Raw genomic sequence first — 20,404 nt, 5'->3', positions numbered from 1 at the left:
GATATGACATTTTGTTACAGCGCGACCAGTGATTTGAACTTTTAGGCTATGGTCACAAGTTGCTTTTTTTCTGCAGCCAAAACCTGATCTTGGTGATAAAAACCCTGCAAACAAGAAGGTTTTGTTGGCTTTTTTTGCTGCGTTTTTCATTATCCCATAGTTCAGCTTTGCTTCCACCATACAAGCATGAACAATGCAAGGTGTTAGGACACCAATGAAAGACACATGTGAAAAACATTCTTGGAAAAAAAGGGCAATTTGATCAAATTATTTATGTAGTGGAAAATGATTTTTATGTCTGAAAAAATAGTGACTATTCTGGAAAAAAAAAGTTCATGTGAATTCATGAAAAAAAACAATTATAAATGTAAAATCTGTGGGGGAGTTGAACTGGTCACACAGTTTACTCAAGACATTGGCAGAGCATTGAGTTTCTCAGCATTATTCAATTTCACACAATAATTTAATTAAACTATACTAATCCTAACTGCCATTCTCATGTGAGGACAGCAAGACAATATGGTTTACACTTAGGAAAAATCACAAAAATAAATGTGTTTCACATCCTGCTGTACCTGCTTTTTTCACTAAAAATGCTGCAAAAACTGATGGCAATGTTTATTTTGCACTTACTCATTGCGTTCTATGGGTGAAAAAAATGCTGCAAAAACGCTGAAAGAAATGACATGCTCAAGTTGTCAAAAAAGCAGTTTTGCAATTCAGTCAGGAAAAAACCCCCCACAAAAGTGTGCATGAGATTTCTGAAATGTATTCTATATTTTGATAGATCGGACATTTCTGAATGCAGTGATACCAAATATGTGTATTTTTTTTTAATTTATTTTCAATGGGACAAAAGGGGGTGATTTGAACTTGTTTTTATTTTTTTAAAAACTTTTTTCCCCACTTTTTACTGATTTTAATAGCCCCTTTAGGAGACTTGAAGCTGCGATCATCTATGCTATACATAGCACTGCATCGCGATCTCCTATTAAAGCCTGCCATGAGCTGACGTTCAAGAGTATCATAATGACAGGTATGAGGGTATTCTACAGACCCCGGGCTGTTCGGGCAACCCACTGGCACCCTGCGATCACGTGATGGGACGCCGATTGGTGGCCAGAATGGCGAGCTTCTGTCCGGAGCGTGTTAAATCCTGCTGTTGACATTGTGATATAACTGGTTAGCAGCCGCAGGTGGAGCTCCGATTCACCTGCAGCTGTTGAAGGCACATGACAGCTGATTAAAGGGGTTGTTCGGTGCAAATCGACAAGTCTACAGTCACTCTGTGTAACTTCAGACTTATGAATCCCTCGCAGAGTATGCACGGTGCGCTGTAGGGATTCACTGGTTTCTGAGCTGGGACCGGAGGCTATGTATATACACTTGTATTGAGCGAGATTGAGCCCACTGGAAGGTCTCTGGCTGGGTGTGTGTATAAGGCTATAAGTATTTGGAAAGAAAAATTCCCCAAATTGGATTCCTCTTAAAACTTGTCTGATATTTTTGCCTTAAAAAAAACTCTGTGTGAATATTATAGGGTGGCTTCTGTCTTTGGCTGACAGCATCAAAAACTGCAGTGGTGATGTTCCTCTCCTCTCCTCTTACTGTCGGGGGTTTCTCAAGGTTCAGTCCTAGGCCCCCTCCTCTTCTCCTTATACATCGCCCCTATTGGAGAAACCATCAGCAGGTTTTCAGTACTGTCTCTATGCTCATGACACCCAATTATATACCTCCTCTGCTGGCATTAACCCTGCATTACTACAAAATACCAGTGATGGTCTTTCTGCCGTCTCTAACAATATGTCTTCCCTCTACGAAGGCCACGGCCCCACTATCAGTATTTTTTCTCAGGATTGGGAGCCAAAACCAGGAGTGGGTGATAAATGGAAAATTGGTGACTTGTTTCTATTATACCTTTTCTCTGATTGTTCCTCACCTGGTTTTGGCTCCCACTCCTGAGAAAAAATACTGACCGAATACTGACCGAATACTAATAGGGGGGCAGTTGCCTTACTCATACATACCCTTCGGTCCCGGCTCAGAAACCGGCGAATCCCCACAGTGCACAGTGTGCGCACTGGGAGAATTCATAAGTCTTTAGTCACATAGAGTTTGCTGGAAAAAGATTCAGCATAACTTGAAATGTAATCATCAAAATCCCTGGTGTTTGTAAGTAAAGAAGTCAAGGTGACAGTCCTACACTGACTGACAACTACTGATGCCTGCAGTCATACAGGGAAGATTGTCAATCATTGAAATAGGACCGCCCACTGGACTCGTGCATATAAACATGCAAGTTTTACTGAAATTTTTCCCACAAAATTGTATTTTAATGTGATCAGTTCCTCCTGCTCTATAACATCCTGCCTGCAGATCAGATACCATTCTCAACATGACAGGTTCCCTATAATGTGCCTAATCGCACAGTAATCTTACAGAATTGGCATTTTGCTAGTACAGGTGCCTCACTGTAGGTTTCACAGAGATGGGAGCAGCACCCATTATGTGTTTAAGCATAAGCTATGAATGTGTATGACAGAAAAAACACATCCTAAAGAGGATCAGTCATCAGATTTCTCAATACAAACGGCAAAAAAAACAACAAAAAACGTTTAGATCTGATGTATTTATTTTGAAAATCCATGTCAGAATGGATGCATAATCCTGATAGTAAAATAAGTATCTAACTATGAAGTGAGAGCGCCAAGTTTATTCAGTCTTCGCGCATCCAGTCTGACTGATAGTGGCAGCTTGTACTGAGCAGTGTGAGATCTCTGCAGCGTGGAGTAACAGTGAGGAGCTAGGTGGGCAAAAATGGAGTTAATCAATTTCAGTTTAACTATCATTATATTATTCACATACAAGCTGAAATTGATTTTCATAATAAATACACCAGCCTTATGATCTAAGAGATCCATTTAGAAATGTATACGATTTAAATTGTGAAATCTGCTGACAGATCTGTTTATAGGTTTCAGAATGTCCGATTGCTTTATTCCACAATACACCAGAAATTTATTAGATACTACTGCCTACAAAATCTTGCCATTTCTCTTTAATAATGTGGTTGGAATTAGAACTGTAAGAGGATCAAATACTTACTATGATGTTGTTTTTCTCACAACCTTTGGGAATACCATAGTTATATACCTTTAAAATATGAGAGACCGGAGCATTTCCACAATATATACAAACCGATGCATTACCGTGAGCGGATTTAGGAGGCTCCTGTAGACGGCAAAAAATGATGTACAAAAATATCTGTTAGTATTAATCATTGAAATAATCTAACACATTGCTATGGAACTAGGAAAAAATAATCAAAAAAGCAAACCATTATACCCAGCAGAGGAAATCGGAGTTTTAGCACTTACTTTTATCCGGAATTCTTACTTTAATTGTATTAGACACAAGAACAAGAACGAAACTCATTCTAGAAAAACATAGGCACACAAAAACCATGGGAATAGACTATGCCACTAGGAATCGGACACAATGCAGGCTATGGCTATCATACAGCCACAGTTCTCTGAAAAAGTCAGGAAATAAGAGAGACCAAGACCTTCCAAAGAGTAAGGACTAGACTGGAGTAACTCACCCATACACAATAGATAGCTGTCTGGTATGGCCGATGGTTTAGCCAATAGCTGTCTGTGCTGACTCCTCCGTACAGAGGAACCCCCGGCTCAGCCAAGCGATCCTTTGTTCTCCAAGAGAGAGACGCAGCCAGACTCATCGATAACAAAAGGATCAGCAATCTAAAATCAGACATGCTTGATCCTTCTCTCCCCCCAAAATCATCGGTCAATGGACCTCCATACATATTAGACTGTTGGCCAAGCCCACAGAGCTAGGCGGGTTCAGCAGATGTTCATCTAAGATGTATGGCGGTCTTAAAGGGGACCTGTCACCAGAAAAAATGCTATCAACCTAATAGCATTATTAACCTGCCCGATGCCCGCACTTACCCGAACCCTGTGGGGAGAAAATTAATTTTATTCTCCCCAGCAGTGTTCCAGTTCCAGTTATGGGGGCGCCGCCAGTTCAGTCACACACTAAATATCTCAACATTTGAATCACCCCCTCTTTTCCCCTATTCAGGGACGTGCAGATGGGAGAGTAGTTCTCAGTTAATTATTTTAAAACAATTTAAAAGCCTAGGAAAAAAAAAATAAAGTATTCAGTTTAGGACAACTCTTAAAAAAACTAAGCATATTCGTTATTGTCATATCTATAAAAGTCAGCTCAAAATATACATTTTACACAAGGTTAACTCCGTAAAGAAAAAATTAATCTAACTGCCAGAATAACGGTTTCTTGGTTGCACAATACACTGATCAAAACATTGTATGGATTCGATAACGTCGGTGGGCCACACGAAAAGCTCCATAGACATATCATATCTGAAAAATCATGTTCGCAAATCATCTTTACCGCAGAGTAAACAGCAGAAAAGCGAAGCCATAAACACAAAGGCGGAATTGTTTTTTTATTCTCAATTTCACTTCATTTGAAATTATTTTTCCTGGTTTTCAGTACGATACGAGTGAGGATGTCAATCAAAACGACAATTTACCCTGCATAAAACAAAGCTCTGAAAGCCATTTGAAGAAAAAAAATTAAAAAATTATGGCTCTTAGGAAAAAGGAGAGTGGGGGGGCGACAACGAAAATCACAAAGCAAAACATTTGCTGTATTTTTAAATGATTAATATTGTAAGTTTTATATTTGAGAAGTCCAGCTCCTTTCAGATTCCAGCCCAGTGTGTGAATTATTGTGCTGCCAAACCCCACTTACAGGCACCGATCTAACCAAGGAAGACGTGGCGGTGATCTCAATCTTCGGTGGATAGCTGGGATCAACAGAAGAATGATGTAGTGAGGCTGGAAGGTGAGATCCTCGCAGCCAGCAAGAGGCGCAGTCAGTGGTCTACACAGAATGCAGGGGTTGGGTAGGAACCATAAGGAACACATGAAGCCACATGGTGAGGTGGGAAGGATGTTATTACCAGACTGTAAACCAGTGTTCCCCAACTCCGGTCCTCAAGAGCCACCAGAGGTCATGTTTTCATTAGTATTGCACAGGTGATGGAATTCTTGCCTGTTGAGGTGTAGCAATCATCACCTGGGTAATACTAAGGAAATCATGAAAATATGACCTGTTGGCTCTTGAGAACCGGAGTTGGGGGAACACTGTTGTGCGTTTCTAATGAGCAGGAATTGGATATCATTAATTTTTGAGTTGCAGTGCTGATTAGTTTTATTTATTGGGGACTAAATTACTATTATTTCCAAGGTGTTGGAGGTAAACGCTGCCAGAAAGCCATGGGGTTGAAAGAAAGACAGGAAAAAATTCTCCCTCTAAAGTGGGGAGCCTCTGATTGCTCCCAACAGAACATAGGGAGTGAGCTGGAAGGAGGCTTGCCAGGCCAGAGTGCAGAAAAAAAACGGAGGTGAGACCCCCACAGGTCTGCCTTTTGGCGAGTGAGAGAATACAGTAGGGGGTTGGAAGACACCAAGATTCCTAATGGCAAAGTTCTCTCATGGATGTCATCCAATGATAAGTACATAAATTTTAAGTCTAAAGTCACCTTGTGGTAATCGATACGTAGTGAAAAATTTTACACACAATATAAATACATATTAGCAGCAATGCAGCCTAATAGCTAGATTTATATAAAGAGAAAAGGGCACATGTAAATCCCCCTAAAGTGGTTTAAATATACACAATACATATGGCAAAATGCTTGTGAAAATATATGGACAATACTATTAAAACTATCACTGGGCCTCGTGGAATAATACGATAGTAAAATTATAACAAAATGATAATAAGATAGAGACAAATGATGGAGAAAACATAAAATATCATTTAATAACACTGACAATTTAATTTGTACTGTGCAATAGAATCGATAGTTTGCACAAAAAAACAATAGTATGTATAGAGCCGTTTATATATGTATTTATAAGTCAGAAAGCCTGCTTATGTTTTCCATGTAATAATCACGTCTTTCTCCTCCAAGTATCACAATTCAGCTGATAATAGCGTAGGATGTGGTTGATGTGATGGATTGTCTACACTATCACAATATATAAAAAACACTTTTCTCACATGGATCATGACTAGTTCACAATTTTTTGTTGTCTGAATGATGCTGATAATCCAGAGCGGGTTTCAGAGAATCTAAACTAAATGGACGTCTCAATAATATGTCTGAGCAAAGGTGACAGTCGGCTGCAATTGTCAGCAGATTAAAAGATCCCAGTCTGGACAACACTCCATTCAGCGCAACACCTAGTAGTCTTTGCAGATTAGATGGTAGTTGAATGTCTCAAATCAATACTAGCAATATAGCATAAGTCACTAGACGCGTTTTGAAACCACCCAGGTTTCTTTTCCAATAGTGAAATCATTTTTTTGTGTAGCACCTTTATATATGCAATTGGGATCAGTAGTAAAATAAGAAATGGATGAGAATTATATAAAAAAAAAATAAAAAGACCAGGATCAGAATGAATGGAAGTCATATTGATAATTGCCATCTATCACACACATTTAAATAAACCAACATCCAATATTTTTTTTTATTATGTAACTTATTTTGTATTTATCTATATAGCCAAACTGTATGTTGGTTTATTGAGGTGTGTGTGATAGAGGGTGTGAGATCAGATTCCATTTTGTGATTGTGGTATACATCTCCTCTTGTAACCCCTGTGTCATGGTGATCAAATAACACTGATGGGCGGGAAACTTTCACATTTCTATTCATGCCCATTAAGTTCCTCTTGGCTCATAATTCGGAGGGAATTTTTCCTTTGTCTGTGACACTGTTTAAGTAGCTTACATGCGCTATTATACCAGAAGTCTTGAGTACACCATACAAGGATGTGCTGTATTGATTTACTGAGTGCTTGTGAAACAAAATCTTCTTTGGAGTTCGAAAGGTATAGAAGAGAGTGGATTTCCCTCAAAGAGGTTAATTTACAATATGTGAACTGAATAGGACTTCCAATCATTCTGATCCACATCTCTGATTTAGATAGGATTCTGATCCATTTCTTATTTTACCACTGATTGCAATTGCATATAAAAAGATGCTATACAAGAAATGATTTCACTATTGAAAAAGAAACCTGGGTGATTGTGAAAAGCATCTGTGACTTATGTTATATTCCCAGTATTGATTTGAGACATTAAACTGCAATGTAATCGGCAAAGACTAACAGGTGTTCATTACCCTGTATTGTGGAGTGTTGTCCTGGCTGGGTTGCAATGGACTCTAACCGATCATTGACTGGCAGAGGAGTTGAAGCCATTTTCGATTGTACTGCATAAAACCAGCATATTTATGATAATCTGATCCATTAATCCCCTGATATTTGTGGCCAAATGCCGGGATTGCTCAGAGATACCGTCGAGAAGAGTTGATGCCATTTTCGCCTATGCTGTATCGGACCGGCATTGGTATGATCTTTTAATCTGCTGACATTTGCAGCTGACAGTCAGCTTTGCTTGGACATATTATTGAGACTTCCATACTAGTTCAAATTCTTTGAAATCCGCTCTGGATTATATCGGCATTATTCAGACTACAAAAAAAAGTTTTGAACTAGTCACGATCCATGTGAGAAAATATATATTTTTATATTGTGGTGGTGCAGACAATCCATCACATCAACAAGATCCTATGCTATTTGCGGAATTGTGATACTGAAAAGAGGAGAAAGACATGCTTATTACATACAAAACATATGCAGGCTTGCTGGTTCTGTTTTAAACAGCTATAAACATACTATTGTTTTTATGCAAACTGTAGATCCTCTTCCACAGTAAAAAATATATTGGCAGTGTTATTATATGGTATGTTATTTATGTTTTTTTTCATCATTTGTCTCTCTCTACAGGTGTTGACAAATTGCATATTTGTCACATTTTATTGGTTTGTCATTTTGTTTTTATTTTACTATCACAGAATCAACAAATAGTAGTAATTGCAATAAGCTATCTCAGTAACGGGAAAATCTGTCTTCAATGAATACAGATTTTACCCGTAAATTGACAATTTTCAGAATGAATGATCAGTCCTGATGGATAAGGAAGCAGATTTATCTGATAAGATATATTTATATACAATAAATATAGATATATATATATATTCATAAACAAAGTTGCTTATTTTTACGTGAATTATTGATTTATGGAATTAAAGTGTTCTGAGACTATAACACTGATGGACTTTTCTTAGGGCAGTCTATCAGTGTTTGATTAGTGAAGGTCTGACGTTGAAGACATCTGCTGATCAGTAAGATGAGGGAGTCTGTCATTGTTTAGACATTGAGTGGGATACAGTTGTCGTACCATGTACAGTTTTATGTTCAGATACAGAAAACGAATTATCTGAAGCATTGCCAAGAGTGGTAACAAATGTGATCATTTTTTCTCTTATTATAAAAGATTAAAGTAAAAAATACCACAATATGGACAGTGACATGTCTCTCGTTCAGAAGTTCTCTAAGAAACTGAATTGCATCCGGTTGCCAATGGTCTCCAACCTGATAAAGTAAAGTACAGGAATATTAAAATTAAAATAAATAAAACAAACACACATGGAATTCAAATACATTATATCTGTTAGTTCATCTATATATCTATACACACAGTATAGACCAAAAGTTTGGACACACCTTCTCATTTAAAGATTTTTCTGTATTTTCATGACTATGAAAATTGTACATTCACACTGAAGGCATCAAAACTATGAATTAACACATGTGGAATTATATACTTAACAAAAAAGTGTGAAACAACTGAAAATATGTCTTATATTCTAGGTTCTTCAAAGTAGCCACCTTTTGCTTTGATGACTGCTTTGCACACTCTTGGCATTCTCTTGATGTTTTCACTTCACAGGTGTGCCCTGTCAGGTTTAATAAGTGGGATTTCTTGCCTTATAAATGGGGTTGAGACCATCAGTTGTGTTGTGCAGAAGTCTGGTGCATACACAGCTGATAGTCCTACTGAATAGACTGTTAGAATTTGTATTATGGCAAGAAAAAAGCAGCTAAGTAAAGAAAAACGAGTGGCCATCATTACTTTAAGAAATGAAGGTCAGTCAGTCCGAAAAATTGGGCAAACTTTGAAAGTGTCCCCAAGTGCAGTTGCAAACATCATCAAGCGCTACAAAGAAACTGGCTCACATGAGGACCACCCCAGGAAAGGAAGACCAAGAGTCACCTCTGCTTCTGAGGATAAGTTTATCCGAGTCACCAGCCTCAGAAATCGCAGATTAACAGCAGCTCAGATTAGAGACCAGGTCAATGCCACACAGAGTTCTAGCAGCAGACATATCTCTTCAACAACTGTTAAGAGGAGACTTTGTGCAGCAGGCCTTCATGGTAAAATAGCTGCAAGGAAACCACTGCTAAGGACAGGCAACAAGCAGAAGAGACTTGTTTGGGCTAAAGAACACAAGGAATGGACATTAGACCAGTGGACATCTGTGCTTTGGTCTGATGAGTCCAAATTTGAGATCTTTGGTTCCAACCACCGTGTCTTTGTGCGACGCAGAAAAGGTGAACGGATGGACTCTACATGCCTGGTTCCCACCGTGAAGCATGGAGGAGGAGGTGTGATGGTGTGGGGGTGCTTTGCTGGTGACACTGTTGGGGATTTATTCAAAATTGAAGGCATACTGAACCAGCATGGCTACCACAGCATCTTGCAGCGGCATGCTATTCCATCTGGTTTGCACTTAGTTGGACCATCATTTATTTTTCAACAGGACAATGACCCCAAACACACCTCCAGGCTGTGTAAGGGCTATTTGACCAAGAAGGAGAGTGATGGGGGGCTACGCCAGATGACCTGGCCTCCACAGTCACCAGACCTGAACCCAATCGAGATGGTTTGGGGTGAGCTGGAAAGCAGAGTGAAGGCAAAAGGGCCAACAAGTGCTAAGCATCTCTGGGAACTCCTTCAAGATTGTTGGAAGACCATTTCCGGTGACTACCTCTTGAAGCTCATCAAGAGAATGCCAAGAGTGTGCAAAGCAGTCATCAAAGCAAAAGGTGGCTACTTTGAAGAACCTAGAATATAAGACATATTTTCAGTTGTTTCACACTTTTTTCTTAAGTATATAATTCCACATGTGTTAATTCATAGTTTTGATGCCTTCAGTGTGAATGTACAATTTTCATAGTCATGAAAATACAGAAAAATCTTTAAATGAGAAGGCGTGTCCAAACTTTTGGTCTGTACTGTACATACATATATATACATACACACATATATATACACACACACATACACACACACACACATATATATATATATATGTAACATACCTGGCGGCGTCCTTGCATAGTGGTCCATCTCCCACTGTGCAAGAGCGCGCACTTGATCTCCAGTCCAGTTTGCTAGCCTGGCTTCCCTCCATGCTGTCTGTTTGCCTCTGTGTCTGCAGCTTAAGGGCGGCGCCCGATCACTTCCTACTTTTTGTACCTGCTGCAGACACACCCCTTGTGCGTCCTCAGCCTATTGCTGTCTGCCATCTGGTATTTAACCAAGCTGTTCCAATGAATCCCTGCCTGAGCATTGTGTTCTGTCAGTTGGCCTTTGGTCACTGATATGCCAGGTCCCGTTTATGTTTCCTGCCTTCGGTATCAGTTCCCGTGTCTGAACTGTGTTCTGTCTGTATTATTTTCTAGCCTGTTGTCTTCTGACTATCCTGGAGGCTGTATTTCCAGGCCTGTGTGAACTCGCTCCTGCCTGTTCGATCCGCCTTCTAGGGACTGTATACCTAGACCCGCTCCTGTATCTTGCGGCTGTGTCTGTTCTTGTCTGAATACTCTCCTAGTCTGTTTTGTTTTTCTCTATGTCCGTACTTTCCCTTTTTCTGCAGAGTCTGAACTCGTACCTAACTCCTGCTCGTTGTCACTGTACTTCCGTTTGTGAGTTTGTGGTCCACTCGCTACTTCTCTGCAAGTACCCTGTGGGTATCTGGTTCTGCCTTTCCCTTCTAGTCTGTTCCGTGTGTACAGAGCCCTGTCCACCGCGTCTGCGGTTTTCGCTTTGCTCAGCCCTGTCCACCGCGTCTGCGGTTTTCGCTTTGCTCAGCCCTGTCCACCGCGTCTGCGGTTTTCGCTTTGCTCAGCCCTGTCCACCGCGTCTGCGGTTTTCGCTTTGCTCAGCCCTGTCCACCGCGTCTGCGGTTTTTGCTTTGCTCAGCCCTGTCCACCGCGTCTGCGGTTTTCGCTTTGCTCAGCTCTGTCCACTGCGTCTGCGGTTTTCGCTTTGCTCAGCTCTGTCCACCGCGTCTGCGGTTTTCGCTTTGCTCAGCTCTGTCCCACCGCGTCTGCGGTTTTCGCTTTGCTCAGCTCTGTCCCACCGCGTCTGCGGTTTTCGCTTTGCTCAGCTCTGTCCCACCGCGTCTGCGGTTTTCGCTTTGCTCAGCTCTGTCCCACCGCGTCTGCGGTTTTCGCTTTGCTCAGCTCTGTCCCACCGCGTCTGCGGTTTTCGCTTTGCTCAGCTCTGTCCCACCGCGTCTGCGGTTTTCGCTTTGCTCAGCTCTGTCCCACCGCGTCTGCGGTTTTCGCTTTGCTCAGCTCTGTCCCACCGGGTCTGCGGTTTTCGCTTTGCTCAGCTCTGTCCACCGCGTCTGCAGTTTTCGCTTTGCTCAGCTCTGTCCACCGCGTCTGCGGTTTTCGCTTTGCTCTGCCCTGTCCACCGCGTCTGCGGTTTCGAATTTGTCTCCCAGTCTGTACTGGACCCTACCCAGCCTGCGCTCTAGTCTGCTTGTTCCTGTATTCCCCGGTGTGGGTCAACAGCCGAGTCCGGAGTCTGACCTGGAGTAGACCCTGGTTCCTCTGCTCGGTTCCTCCCTGGTGCACTGGCGTCGTATGCTGTCGTGCGACCTTGGTCGGATCGGGCAGATACTTAGTTACGCCCTCCAGGCACTCTCCGGTTCATGGCACAGTGGAATCACTACATAAACACGCACACGCCAGTCAGTCCGGGCGTGTGCATTACAATATTATATATATATATATATATATATATATATATATATATATATATATATATATATATATATCGGACTATAAGACTATATAGATATATATATGGAGATAAGATATATCTCCCTATCTAATCTATCTTCCTATCTATCTATCCACACACACACACTGTGGGTGGTGGGGTAAGCGGTACCCGCAGCGTGGCTCCTGCTGCCGCTCTGCAGTCTGTGTGCCTGCTATTAAAGACCATGAATATTCACTACAACCCATGGGCGTGGGTTGTACTGAATATTCATGGTCTTTAATAGCGGACAAACGTGATGGCCGAGCGGCAGCAGGAGCCGCGCTGCGGGTACAGTGTGCGCGCTATTAAGGTGAATGAATGGTCACTGCTCCCCACGCACACAGTCTCGGCGTGGGGAGCAGTGACTATTCTGGCACAGCATCCCACAGTGTAAGGGCGCATGGCAGTAACGCCATGCGCGGCACACACAGTGAGATCCCTGTCGGCAGTAGAGGAAGACGCAGCGCTGGAGGAGAGAGGTGGTGAGTAGAACTGTTTTTTTTTGTGTGTGTGCAGCGTGATGGGGATCAAGGAGTGCCAAGCATACCAGGAAGGGGGATGAGGGTGGCCATACATACCAGGATGAGGGGTGCCAAGAATACCAGGAAGAGAGGGGCCATACATACCAGGAAGAGGGATGAGGGGTGCCATACATACCAGGAAGAGGGGTGCCATACATACCAGGATGAGGGGTGCCATACATACTAGGATGAGGGGGGCCATACATACCAGGATAAGGGATGAAGGGTGCCATACATACCAGGAAGAGGGATGTGGGGTGCAATACATACCAGGAAGAGGGGTGCGATATATACCAGGAAGAGGGGTGCGATATATACCAGGAAGAGGGGTGCGATATATACCAGGAAGAGGGGGGCCATACATACCAGGATGAGGGATGAAGTGTGCCATACATAGGATGAGGGGTACCATACATAGGATGAGGGATGAAGGGTGCCATACATAGGATGAGGGATGAAGGGTGCCATACAAAGGATGAGGGATGAAGGGTGCCATACATAGGATGAGGGATGAAGGGTGCCATACATACCAGGATGTGGATGAGGGGGGGCATACATACCAGGATTAAGGGTGCAATACATACCAGGATAGGGATGAAAAGTCCCATGCATACCAGGATGGGGAAGGGTGCCATGCATATCAGAGAAATGTGTTTTCATCAACTCGGCTTTGCACAGGCTTGGCGTCCCCTGGACGCCAAGAAATCCCCATCTATCTTTTAAGTAATATTCGCCTATGTGTTTATTTATCATATTCCCCCTCTCCCCTGCACGTCACATCACTGGTCTCCCTCAATTCCAGGGCATGAGCAAAGCGCCGCTCACATAGAGCGCGCTTTGTTTCCTCCCGGCCTGTCTATCTGTGGGTTCTATTGCACAGGCGGCAGGAAGTCAGTGACTCCCAGGGGGTGACAGATTCCCTTTAAATTTTTTTTTCTAATTTCCTGCTCTAAAACCTAGGTGCGTCTTGTGGTCCGGTGCGTCTTATAGTCCGAAAAATACGGTGTGATATATATATAAATAAAATCTATCTCTGTTTTTTTTCTCTCAATATTCGACATGAAATCAGAATAAACCTTTCCTGTTTTAGGTCAATTAGGATTACCATCACTTTTAATATTTGCCAAATGCCAGAATAATGAGAGAAAGAGAATGTTTTAAGGCATTTTTATTACTTACTGCAAAGTCAAAAGTTTACATACAAAAAGATTACTATGCCTTTAAACAATTCTGAACTGCCCATATGATGATGTCATGTGTTTGGAAGCTTCTGTTTTTTGGCAACATCTGAGTTAGAGACACACCTGTGGATGTTTTTTAATGCACACCTGAAACATACTGCTTCTTTGTGTAACATCACGGGAAAGGCTAAATAAATCAGCCAAGATATCAGGAAGAGAATTGTGGACTTGTACAAGTCATGCTCATCCTTGGGTACAATTTCAAGATACCTGAAGGTGCCTCGTTCATCTGTACAAACAATTATACGCAAGTACAAACAAGATGGGAATGTCCAGCCATCATACCGCTTTTGTTTCCCAGAGATGAACGTGCTTTGGTCCGACATGTGCATATCAACATAAGGACAAAAGCAAAAGACCTTGTGAAGATAATGGCGGAAGCTGGTAAGATTGTGTCAATATCCACAGCGAAACAAGTACTGTATCAACATGGGTTGAAAGGCCACTCTGCCAGGAAGAAGCTATTACTCCAAAAGAAACATAAAAAAAAGCCAGATTAATGCTTGAAAATGCACACAGGAACAAAGACCTTAATTTTTTGGAGACATGTCCTGTGGTCTGATGAAACCAAAATTGAACTTTTTTGGGCATAATCACCATTGTTACGTTTGGAGGAAAAAGGGAGAAGCTTAGAAGCCTAAGAACACCATCCCAACTGTGAAACACGGGGGTGGCAGCATCATGTTGTGGTGTTGTTTTGCTGCAGGAGGGACTGATGCACTACACAAAATAGATGGCATCACGAGAAAAGATTATGTGGCAATACTGAAGCAACATCTCAAGACATCAGCCAGGAAGTTAAAGCTTGGGCGGAAATGGGTCTTCCAAATGGACAATGACCCGAAACATACTGCCAAAATGGTAACCAAGATAACAAAGTCAATGTTTTGGAGTGGCCATCACAAAGTCCTGATCTCAACCTATTGAAAATTTATGGGCAAAACTGAAAAGGCAGGTGCGAGCAAGGCGACCTACTAACCTGGATCAGTCAGGGTATGTGCACACAATGCAGAAATGAAGCAGAAAATTTCTGCATCATTTCTGCATCTCCCTGGCAGAAAAAACGCATGCAGATTGTGCATGCGTTTTTCCTGCAGAATACATGCGGATCCACATGCGTTTCCGCATGCAGATTGACAAGCGCTTTCCAGGCGATTTTAGCATCACCTGGAAAGTGCTTGACAACTAGGTCACACTATATAAATCCATGCAAACAGCATGGATTTATATAGTGTGACCCGAGAGAGTGTATATACTTACCTCCGATGGCCCGCGCTGTCCTGCTTTACACTCCGTTCTCCCGGCAACTTTGAATTGAAAGACCTGCCGACGTCAGCGTCACGTGACCCGTCACATCACTGCAAGTGCCGGGAACCAAGCAGGAGCGCTGCGCGGGCCGACAGATGGTAAGTATATATATATTTTTTATTTTATTCTTGTTTTACAGCTTTTTTAATGGTACCTGGGTGTGGAGGAGACTCTCCTCTTCTCCACACTCGGGTACCATCCGCACATTAGAACGCGCCAATAATGCAAGTACAGATGCAGTCTTGCGGAATTGGCGCGTTCTAATGCAAGTCAATGGCGGCGAAAACGCAGCGTTTATGCAAAATTAATTGACATGCTGTGGATTTTTGAGCGCAGCGTTTACGCTGCGGAAAAATCCGCATCATGGGCACAGCACATGTGGATTTCAATTGGGGAACATTGCTGCCCTTCTACCATGCATTTTTCATGCGTTTCCGCAACTGCAAAAACGCCACGGAAACGCATTAAATACGCATCGTGTGAGCTCAGCCTTACACCAGTTTTGTCAGGAGGAATGGACCCAAATTCCGACCAACTATTGTGAGAAGCTTGTGGAAGGATATCCCAAACGTTTGACCCAAGTCATTCAGTTTAAGGGCAATGGTACCAAATACTAAAGAAATGTATGTAAACTTTTGACTTTGCAGTAAGTAATAAAAATGCCTTAAAACATTCTCTCTCTCTCATTATTCTGGCATTTGGCAAATATTAAAAATTATTGTAATCCTCTAATCTAACCTATCTATATATAATCATGGTGGTTGTTGGTTTGCAGCACTTAGGTCCTGGGTTCAAATCCCACCAAGGACAACATCTGCAAGGAGTTTGTATGTTCTCCCCGTGTTTGCGTGGGTTTCCTCTGGGTTCTCCTGCTTCCTACCACACTCCAAAGACATCCTGATAGGGAATTTAGATTGTGAGCCATAATGGGAACAGTGCCAATAATGTCTGTAAAGTGCTGTGGAATTAACCCTTTTACGACCTTGGACGTATAGGCACGTCTAAGGTCGCCTCCCCGTTTGATGCGGGCTCCGGCGCTGAGCCCACATCTTTTCGGGCACATGACAGCTGATCTGTATATTAACAGGCATTCCCAGCCTGTTAATATAAGCCTGCAGCGGTCTACTTTCCCTTAGCTGGTTATTAAAATAAAAGGGACCCCACGCCGTTTTTTTTTCATATATTACTAATAAATAAATGAAAAATACTAAGAAATAAATGAAAAAAAACAACGTGGGATCCCCCCTATTTTTAATAACCAGCTTAGGGAAAATGGACAGCTGTGAGCTGGTCTTATTATGCTGGTAAGGGGCCAATATCCATGGACCTTCCCAGCCTATTAATATTAGCCCCTAGCTGGCTGCTTTGCTGGTTATTAATAATGGGGGTTCCCTAAAAAAAATAATCTGAGGTCCCCCCTATTTTTAATAACCAGCTAAAGCATAAAAGACAACTGGGCCGGATCTAATAGGCTGGTAAGGGCAAATTATATTGGCCCCTTCCCAACCTAATAAGATCAGCACTCAGCCGCTCCAGAAACAGCGCATCCATTAGATGTGCCAATTCTGGCACTTAGCTTCAGCTCTTCCTGATTTCCCTGGTGCGGTGTCAATTGGGGTAATAGGATTGTGGGGTTGATGTCACCTGTATGTCAGCTTGACATCAAGCCCTCAGGTAAGTAATGGAGAGGCGTCTATCAGACACACCCATTACTAACTCAGGAAGTAAAAAGAAGAAAACGCACAGAAAAAAAAATCTTTAAAAAAAAAAAAAAACCTCAACAATTTCCCTCTTTCCCCCATTCATTAAAAAAAAAATCCCCAGGGTCCACTGTAATCCAAATGGAGGTCCCACAATGATCCCAGTTTTCTTCATCCAGTGTATGGAGTCCCGTTCAGAGAACGCAGCTCCATAGCCACTGCCGGGTCTCACGCTGCGCTATAAAATATAAGAGGCCGGGCCGCTGTGAGCTGAGGTGATGTCAGTAAGGTTACCTCAGTTCACAGCAGCCGGTTTTCAAGAAGGCAACGCGAGTGCCAGACTGATTCTGTGTTGGGCCATTCCCAACTTACAAATATCAGCCTGCAGCGCCCCAGAAGTGACGCATCATATTTCATGTGCCACTTCTGGTGCTTAGTCTCAGCTCTTCCCGATTGCCCTGGCACGGTGGCAATTGTTTATAGGGTTAGTAATGGAGAGGTTTAAGTCAAATTAACCCAGTAGTAAAAATAAAACTTTATTTGAATAGAGTCCCCCACACTAGCCCCCGTTCACCAGTTTATTAATCACATGAAGTAAACCACGTTCATATTCTTGGTCTCTGGCGCTTATGGATAGCAGTAAAGCTACCTCTATGCACAGGCGCCGGGTGATGACTACTCTTATCAGCGTCACCTGCTCTCGCTGCTATTAGCAAGACCGTGCGGACGATGATGACAGTAGTAGTCATCTGCCGGCATCTATCCGGCGGTAACCTCTGTGACAGCGTGGGAACCCGCAGCGGTCTGCGATACCCAGCGGCTGTCACGGCTGTGAATTCAGTAAGGTTACCGCTGGTCAGAGACGCTGTTTCCCACACAGTCACACAGAGGACCATATGGGAACTGCTTTGACTTGAATGGGGCTCGAGATCAAGTTCGGGTACCGTTCTGGTACCCAAAAAGAACTTCTTTCTAAAGTTCAACCGAACTCAAACATCAACCGGTCCGCCCATCCCTAATTATGTTCTGTGTGCTTTCTGTTTTTAGTCAACTGTTCTCAATTTAATCAAGAAAGTGATCTATATACTATTATTGCCTGCTTTTTAAATACATGTTTTTGGTTCTAAGGCGAGTGCTCTACCTGAAAAGCGTTTCCATGGGGTGATTTTTTTTCCTTTTCCAGCGCATCCTGTTGACACCGGGTTCTCCTCTCTTTCATTAGACCCCCCTCATCCCCCACCATCCAGCGATGTCTAGATTATCAAGGGACACGATCCCATCACTCTATGATGCAGCTTCTCTAAAGGACCTCAAATCTACAAGTGAAATTCAAGAATCAGCCCTGTGTCCAGCCTTTGCTGCTACATGGGTTGTCAAGGCAGTTAGGTCATGGGGAAAACACCTGCATCAATGGATCTATCTGGGTCTCCATTATATGAGCTGGCAGACCTCGCCTATTAGAATTCTCAAGCGGGTAAATACCTCTGCTCCACCTCTCCAGAAGCAGTCAGCTGCTCTGCTCAAGCTTCAAGAAATATTGCAGCTATCAGCCATATCCTGTGGGTCAAAATGTGGAATACTGACCATGCAGCAAAGTGAGCCCTCAGGAGCCTACCCTTCCGTAGCTCGTCTTTGCGGTGAAAAGATTGACAAGGTCATTTGGACACCAAAGGTGAATAGATGACCCTGCCCCCACAGATTAGACCTACCGTACTTTATCTTCGTCAAATCGAAAGCCTCATCAGTTATGTTCCTTTCGTCAGATCTCGTCTATCCAACAAGAGAGACCTTCTGTCCCTCAAAAAATAAAATGCCATTCTTCAAGCCGACTTCTTCCTGGCGTCCATGCAACCGGCACGTCTACATGGACCAGATGTAATACGTTTTCCTCCTATCTTCTTGTTCCGGGATGTGTGGCTCCCGCAGTAAAAGAAGCCTAGGTAAGGAAAATAGTCTCCTCCGTATAAAAGATAGAGCTCTTCAGAAGATCGTTTTTTTTTCCTGGTGGCCATTTTTTTATTATCCAAGCCAATTTCCACTCTTCTCTAGTTAGACGTCATTGTTCTGGTTCCTCTTCAGGACCGGATTAAAGGCTTTTATTCAAACTCTTATATCGTCCCCAAGGACAAAGTTGTTTATCCCATTGTGGATCTAAAATTACTTAAAAAGCGTGTCCGACTTCACCTATTCATGATTCAATCCCTTTGCTTGGTCATTGCCTTGATGGAACCAGAGAATTTTTTTCCTCAGTGGACATCTCCACATCCCCATTTTTCCAGCACACCAGAAGTTTCTCCATTTTACTGTCAATCAGTTTGTGACCCTCCCCTTTCAGGCTGGTCACGGCTCCCAGGGTGTTCACAAAGGTCACGGCCCTTCTGTATGTCGGGGAGGATAATAGTGATCCTCTACTTGGACAGCCTTGTCCAGGCTCCCTCTTACTCTGTGAACCTATAGAGTTTGCAGATCATACTGGACACAATATTTCGCTTCAGATGGATTGTCAAAGTAGTCTCTGATCCCAGCTCAGCGTATCTTCCTGAGAATGCTTTTCAACACTGGCCAAAGATTTCCTTCCAGAGGACAAGATGTCAGCTTTGCAAACTGACATCCCACTCTGAGCAGTCCATTTTCCCTCTCTTCGACTTCTACATGAGCATTCTAGGCAAAATGGTGTCGACCAGCAAAGCGATCCCATCTGCTCAGTGCCACACCAGGCCTCTATAGCTGGCCCTGCTCTATCACTGGTACTCTCCCCAGGATCACCAAATCTCTCTCTCTTCTTCGGGCTGTGGCCCACTCTGTTCTTCCTTACCGGCTTCTCTTGGATCTTAACCTTGTGCTTAGCTCATTACAGTGTCCTCCTTTTGAACCAATCCACAGCATTTCCCCACTCTGGCTTTCATGGAAGGCGGTTTTCCCGATTGCAATCACTTCCATCAAGCTAGTATTAAAACTCGCAGCTTTGTCCTGCTGCATTTTTTTTTTCTCATCAATTACCTAAACAAGGTGGTTTTGCATCCGCTACCTTCATTCCATCCCAAAGTGGTTTCTTCCTTCCACCTTTACTCTGTCATTCTCCTTCTAATCCAGTGGAGAAATCCCTACACTGATTGGATTTGGTCAGAGCTGTGCGTCACTACCTGATGGTGACAGCCTGCTTCAGACGTTCAGACTCTCTGTTTATGATTCCAGAAGGACCTCATTGAGGTCTCTCTGCCTCGGGGGCAACCATTGCCCCCTGGATTCGTGCTGCCATTATGGAAGCTTATAAAGGCAAAAACAAAGTTTGGGGTCAAATGGGGACTTCCTGGGTTGTCTGCAATCAGGCATTAAACTTGCAGCTTTGTAAGGCCACAGCCCCACTATCAGTATTTGGTCAGTATTTTTCCTCAGGAGTGGGAGCCAAAACCAAATGAGGAACAATCAAAGAAAAGGTATAATAGAAACAAGTGCACCAATTCTGCATTTATCACCCTGGTTTTGGCTCCTACTCCTGAGAATAAATACTGACCGAATACTGACAAAATACGGATAGTGAGGCCGT

The 20,404-nt window shown here is 42.8% G+C and overlaps 1 protein-coding gene across 1 annotated transcript in view; it reads right to left on the bottom strand.

Moving 5' to 3' along the window:
* The window catches only part of RNF17 (ring finger protein 17), a 211,207-nt gene that overhangs the window by 21,230 nt on the left and 169,573 nt on the right, over positions 1-20,404 (bottom strand). Inside the window, exons 24-25 of the mRNA XM_073669012.1 lie at positions 8,481-8,561; positions 3,106-3,231 (exon numbers count right to left, since the gene is read on the bottom strand). Of these exons, the coding sequence (XP_073525113.1) occupies positions 3,106-3,231; positions 8,481-8,561 (207 nt within the window). The remainder of the gene's footprint in view (positions 1-3,105; positions 3,232-8,480; positions 8,562-20,404) is intronic.

This window comes from Phyllobates terribilis, unplaced genomic scaffold, assembly GCF_046119375.1.
Source record: "Phyllobates terribilis strain yellow unplaced genomic scaffold, ASM4611937v1 Scaffold_2__4_contigs__length_985480577, whole genome shotgun sequence".
NCBI classification, from domain to species: domain Eukaryota; kingdom Metazoa; phylum Chordata; class Amphibia; order Anura; family Dendrobatidae; genus Phyllobates; species Phyllobates terribilis.
This window is presented reverse-complemented; position numbering and strand designations above follow the sequence as displayed.